Source organism: Thamnophis sirtalis, unplaced genomic scaffold (assembly GCF_051295495.1).
Source record: "Thamnophis sirtalis isolate CommonGarterSnake01/CBP01778 unplaced genomic scaffold, rThaSir2_p1.2 scaffold_14, whole genome shotgun sequence".
Taxonomy (NCBI): domain Eukaryota; kingdom Metazoa; phylum Chordata; class Lepidosauria; order Squamata; family Natricidae; genus Thamnophis; species Thamnophis sirtalis.
Window position 1 is genome coordinate 21,589,049 of NW_028261394.1, and position 6,000 is coordinate 21,595,048.

At 50.3% G+C, this 6,000-nt stretch overlaps 1 protein-coding gene across 1 annotated transcript in view; it reads left to right on the top strand.

Annotated features, from left to right (window-relative positions):
* Nucleotides 1–3,635, top strand: part of LOC106538226 (heparan sulfate glucosamine 3-O-sulfotransferase 2) — a 107,147-nt gene extending 103,512 nt beyond the window's left edge. Inside the window, exons 3-4 of the mRNA XM_087729257.1 lie at nt 66–737; nt 2,808–3,635. Coding sequence (XP_087585383.1) covers nt 66–705 — 640 coding nt within the window. The 3' untranslated portion in view covers nt 706–737; nt 2,808–3,635. The remainder of the gene's footprint in view (nt 1–65; nt 738–2,807) is intronic.
* Nucleotides 3,636–6,000: the final 2,365 nt, after the last annotated feature.

Here is a 6,000-nt window from a genome sequence, read left to right on the forward strand (position 1 = left end):
TTTCCGTACCCGCCCGGCCTGGAGCCGGCGGGCCCTGACACCTCTCGCGCTTTCTCGCCCTGCAGGGAGCTGATGCCGCGGACCCTGGAAGGCCAGCTGACCATGGAGAAGACGCCCAGCTACTTCGTGACGGGCGAGGCGGCCGGGCGCATCCACGCCATGGCCAAGGACACCAAGCTGATCGTGGTCGTTCGGGACCCGGTGACGCGGGCGATCTCCGACTACACGCAGACGCTCTCCAAGAAGCCCGAGATCGCCACCTTCGAGGTGCTGGCCTTCAAGAACCGGACTCTGGGGCTGATCGATGCCTCCTGGAGCGCCCTCCGCATCGGCCTCTACGCGCTGCACCTGGAGAGCTGGCTCCAGTACTTCCCGTTGGCCCAGATGCACTTTGTCAGCGGGGAGCGGCTCATCTCGGACCCCGCGGGGGAGCTGGCCAAGGTACAGGCCTTCCTGGGCCTGCGGAGGGTGGTGACCGAGAAGTACTTCCATTTCAACCAGACCAAGGGCTTCCCTTGCCTCAAGAAGCCGGAGGAGAGCGGCGCGCCCCGGTGCCTCGGCAAGTCCAAGGGCCGGACTCACCCCGTCATCGACCGGGACGTCATTCAGAGGCTGCGCAAGTTTTACAAGCCCTTCAACGTCATGTTTTACCAAATGACGGGCCAGGATTTCCAGTGGGAGCAGCAGCAGCAGACAGGGATGTGATACAGCCGCGGCAAACGGCTTTTTCTTCAGAGGTAAATAATGGCTTTCTCCCAGGGAGGAAACCCCTTTGCGGCCGGAGGACTGGGCGGGGGGAGCAGCCTTTGTGAGCGTTTACAATCCCGACCCTTCCCCTCGTTCCAGTTGGGACTCCAGCCACACTAGTCCTCCCAACTCAGGCCAACAGGTTGGGGAAGGCGGCCCTGGCTCTCCTTGGCGTGCAGAGTGCCAGAGCTGGGCGCTGCCATGCACCAAGCCCCCTGGGCAGGAGCTGTCTTCACAGGCAGGGCACCAAAGGTGGCATTCACAGAAGCCCAGCAGCACACAGAAAAGGTAAGGTGGCAAGAACTTGTGGGGTCGATTAGGCTTCTGACCTGAGAGCACCTCTGGCTTCAGGTGCAAAACAACAAGAGGTTTGTGCTCCCACTACAGCAAGGCTGCAGCACAACAGCTTTCCGTAATCTGGTCAAATTTCATGTTTCATTTTTTGTGGCCTTCCACAAGATCACAGAATTGCAATTACCTAAAGATGCCTCAGGTTTTGGGTTCAAAATCCAGCCTCCATAACTGTTCACAACTTTCTTGTTCTCCTTCCAGCTGTCCCCCTCCGAAGCCCCGCTCAGCCGGTTTTGGGGTTTCGAGATGGCTCCCTGTCCTGCCTGCAGCCTTGTGTTTTGACAATCAGGGATCTCCAAGGAGAAATGTGCGCTGGTGCTGCTCTCAGATGGAAGGGGCGGAAATGGGCTGCTGCAGCCCAGGTCAAAGAGAAGGGGGACATCATGTTTGTGGTTGGAGTAAAATGGAAGTTGGTCCCCCTATGAGTTCTCTGTTTTTATATAGGTAACTTTACTGAGAGCTAGTCTGGTGTGGCTGTTAAAGGAGCAGGCCAGAAACTGGTAGCTGTGGGTTCTAGTCCTGCTTTAGGCATAAAATCCATACATTGTAAATTTATTTTTTCTGTTTTGTGCAAAAAGTCCATAAGGGACTGCCCAACAGTAGCAAGTTCCATCATCTTCACCAACTGTCCATCATCTTCTTCCATCTTTGTACATACAATAATGTCACTGCAACTAACTGTCATGTACAAAACAAAATTCCATGATTTCCCCCCCAACTGTTTGTCTTTCAATCCCACTAGAAAAACCTCTGATCACAATTGTTAATCTTTCAGATCCTGTACATAAGTATTTCAATCCAGAATTGTCTAGCTTTTTACACTTTCACTAAACATGGTAAAATGTCCCTTTTTGTTTACATTTCCAAATGAAGTCTATATATTCTAGACATAGTGTCCTTATTCTCTTCTCTTGAGGAGGAAAAGCAACTATAAATCTAACAAACAAAAAATGAAGTATGTGCTAGAGCTGACTTTCACATATGATTAAGTTCTGACTTAATCTATTAAATGAGAACGATGTTGTCACGCAATCCATTTTGCAAGGATTTAAAGTGTTCAGGTAGATGACTTTGTAAAAAAAGGGAAAAGAAACCGTCGGTTACGGTCTGAGTGGGCTGTGCCACTTGCTTCCTCCTCCCCACCCCCAGGCTCCCCCCGGGGCAGTTTCACATGTTGGAGGATTTGGAGAAGGCGCCTTCATCCCCTCAGACCCTGACTCCCGATTCCCCCAGGTGGGCCCCCTCCTTGCTTGCTGGCCTGGCCTGTGTGCTCCGCCAGGACCGGCAGCCTGGCCTATGAACAAGGTGATCAAGGCCACATGGCTTCTCCTTCCAGTTGATTCATCATCATCTGGTGTGGTTGATGAGTGAGGTTCTGGCTCGCATCCTGGGGCACATTTGCCCCTCTCATCTGCCCCACTGACAGAAGCCACAGCCCACCTCTCCTTCTTGCCCCTGACAAAACGGTGTAAACAGGCACATCTCTCGTGAGAAACAGCCAGTGGAACCTTTGACCAAAGTGCCTGAAGCGCCTGAGGAGCAGCTGTCAAGGAGGATGGCTAACGGGGGTCCTGGGCAATGTCTTCGTCTGCCAGATGGGCAGTGGGTCATCCCAAGCAGGGGCTCCAACTCCGTGGGGGCCATTCTCTGAACGGGCTGCTGCTGCTGCTCATGTAACAAGGTGATGCTTCTTCTTTCCCTCCATGCAGATCCACCTGCAGTGACGAGAGCCTGGCCTGACTTCCAAGGGCCAACTGCCCCCTCCCCAGTGTTGGGGATGAGTGCTCAGCAGACTGAAGAGGCTTCAGGGCAACCCTTTGCCGCCTGATTCCTCCCACTTTCCGAGACCAGGAGGGCGCCCCGAGAGCCCCAGCTCTGCCTTGGAGACATCTCTGCTGTCCAGAGAGAAGAGGGGGGGGGGGCTGGGTGCCCTTGCTCCCCAGCTGGGGAAGAAGAGCCATTTCACACGTCCTGCATCCTGCGCCGTGTCTTCAGATGTTTATTTTTGCTATGGTTGAGCCGCTGAGCAGACGGAGGAGATCGCCCTGTTCTCGGGGAGCCCGTTCTGGAAAGTGGCATCCCGGTGGGGGAGGCTGCCCTGGTGTTTAATGGTTGGTGTGGCCCTTCCCAACAGAGGAGCGGAGGGGGGCAATTCTGCTGTATGAAATGCTGCCGGTTTCCTGTTTTCTGGACGGCTGGTTCATTTCCTCTGCCAGCCTCGCCTTTTGCTGTGCAAGAAGACCGTCTGTCTTCTGAGGAAGCCACCAGCTCAGGAAACGTTCCTTTTTCCTTTCTTTTTTTCTGTTTTGTCTTCCCTGTTTAAATGTCAGCCTCCCTGGCACAGAGAGATTGAATTTTCTATTTGATTTCAATTAGCAAGGCATAAATTATACTTAATTTTCTGCTCCCAGAGACGGGATGAGTCATTGTCCCAGAAAGCTGGCAATGTTATAGTTCAGCCATTGACAATGGAAGGATTCATTGCCTGGAAGGGAAATTGCCCTCTCTGCCTCCTCCTCCTCCCCTGCCCCCCCCCATCCTCTGAGTCTCCACCATCTAACTGAATGATGTGGACATGCGAAGTCTCCACCTGGACTTAAACTCACCCCACAATAAAAACTTGTAACAGCAGCTTCTTCTCTCTGCTGTGTTTATCAGCTCTGGGGTGGGGGGTGGGGGAAGCTGCCTTTGGAAAGGGGGGGGGGGCGTCACATGGAGGGGCAGGTGAGGCACCAAAGCTGAGAAAATATTACTTCCTTTTGGCTCTAGAAGAATAAATGCAGGGAGGTGGTGAAAAATTACAAAACCCTCTTAATGCTCGTTTTAATTTTCATCAGAGCCGCTTTTATCTGGACAAAAAGAGGTCTTAATACCGAACAGATCAAACTGATTCTCACTAACCCAGCTGTATGGGGGGTGGGGCACAGTGCGACCTCCAGCTGTTGCCTAACCACAATGGCAATCACCAAAGGCCACAGGGGGATGCTGGGAGCTGTAGTTTAGCAACATCCTTAATCCTGGCATGGCACCCCCACCCCCCAATCACCCTCTTTCCTTTGGAAATGAGCAGCATTGTGCAAAATGCAGAGCCGAAGAAAGCCAAGATATTGCAGGAGAAGAAAACACAGCTGGCTTCTCCATTGGCCACTTTTGGTCTTCGCCTGCCTCTTCACTCATTCGCTCTAGATTTGGTTTGGGATCTTGTCCTCATCCTGTCCTCTTTACCTCACCAAACCACCTCAACTATTTATGCTTCTCTGGAAACATCCAACTCTTTGTTCTGTATAATGGAGTGGACAAACTCATGACCTCCTAACAGACCACCGGCCAGCCATTCTATTGGCATCAAAGCTTGTATGCCTTAAAATGTCTCCCTCCATCCTTCTATCCTTAGGTCTCACATTCATCTAATTGTTCTGTTATCTATCTATCTATCTATCTATCTATCTCTCCCTCCCTATCTATCTATCTATCTATCTATCTATCTATCTATCTATCTATCTATCTATATATATATATATATATATATATATATATGTTGTATTTGTGCTGATAAATAAAGGGAGACTAGTATAGATCTATTTCAAGCTATTTAGCTCTCATCAGCTAGCTATACCCTTACTGGGAATCGAACCTGTGCTGTATTGCATCTTAGGCAGATGTGTTAACCACTAAGCCACAGAGTTCGACTCCTTATCAGCCAAGCAAGGGTGAACGGTATCTATTTAGAGTTACAACCCCCAGTATGCCCAAATATGGGGGGAAGATCACTACTTCCATTCTCTGTCCTTGGCTCATCACTCCATTATACAGAACAAAGAGTTGGATGTTTCAGGAGAAGCATAAATAGTTGAGGTGGTTTGGTGAGGTAAAGAGGACAGGATGAGGACAAAATCCCAAACCAAATCTAGAGCGAACGAGTTGTAACTCTAAATAGATATATATGTATGTGGCTCTTGTGAGTGTGGGCATGAACAGGCGGGACAATACCTCCCGCCTGCCAGCCATTTGGAAGCCTGCCCTTATTGATAAACGAGTCCCTAACATGATGAATGACACCAGGCCCACACTCACAAGAGCCACACAGGATATCACCACCAAACATCCACAAAGAAAGCAGACAAAAACCCACACTGATGAGGAGGCACGACCAAGGCCCAGAAGCCAGACTGCAAATGCACAATTAGCCTCTTTAAACCCCTCCTATCCTTACATGAAACACAAACCCCCAACCAATCAGAACACACCTCCACCCAATCAGGACACACCTCCACCCAATCAGGACACAGCCAAGCTCCCACCCAATCAGTTCAAACCCCCACTGGCAGTTAAAAGGAAGAAACAGCCGAGATCTCACATTGCTCCTGGAAGCACCAAGCCTGAAGATGCAACCCCTGGTATGCCCCAATTATGGGAGGAAGCTAACTGCTTCCATTCTCTGTTCATCGGCTCGTCACAAGAGACCATCCAGACAGAAAGCCCAATATTTTACTTTACCTTTATTTATTTATCAGCACAAATACAACATGTGTGTGTGTATGTTATTTGTGCTGATAAATAAATAAAGGGAGACTAGTATAGATCTATTTCAAGCTATTTAGCTCTCATCAGCTAGCCATACCCTTACTGGGAATCGAGCCTGTGCTGTATTGCCTCTAATACAGTACAGAAATTGTGGGAGCTTCATCACTGGAGGCTTTCAAAAAGAGATTGGGCTGCCATCTGTCAGAAATGGGTGTAGGGTCTCCTGCTTGGGCAGGGGGTTGGACTAGATGACCTACAAGGTCCCTTCCAATTCTGTTAATCTGTTAATTTGTTAATCTGACCGCCCATGTTTGGAGTAACACCTGAAGTGAGCCTTGGAATCTGGCTGGTCCAGGCGAAAGAAACTCCACGTTGCTC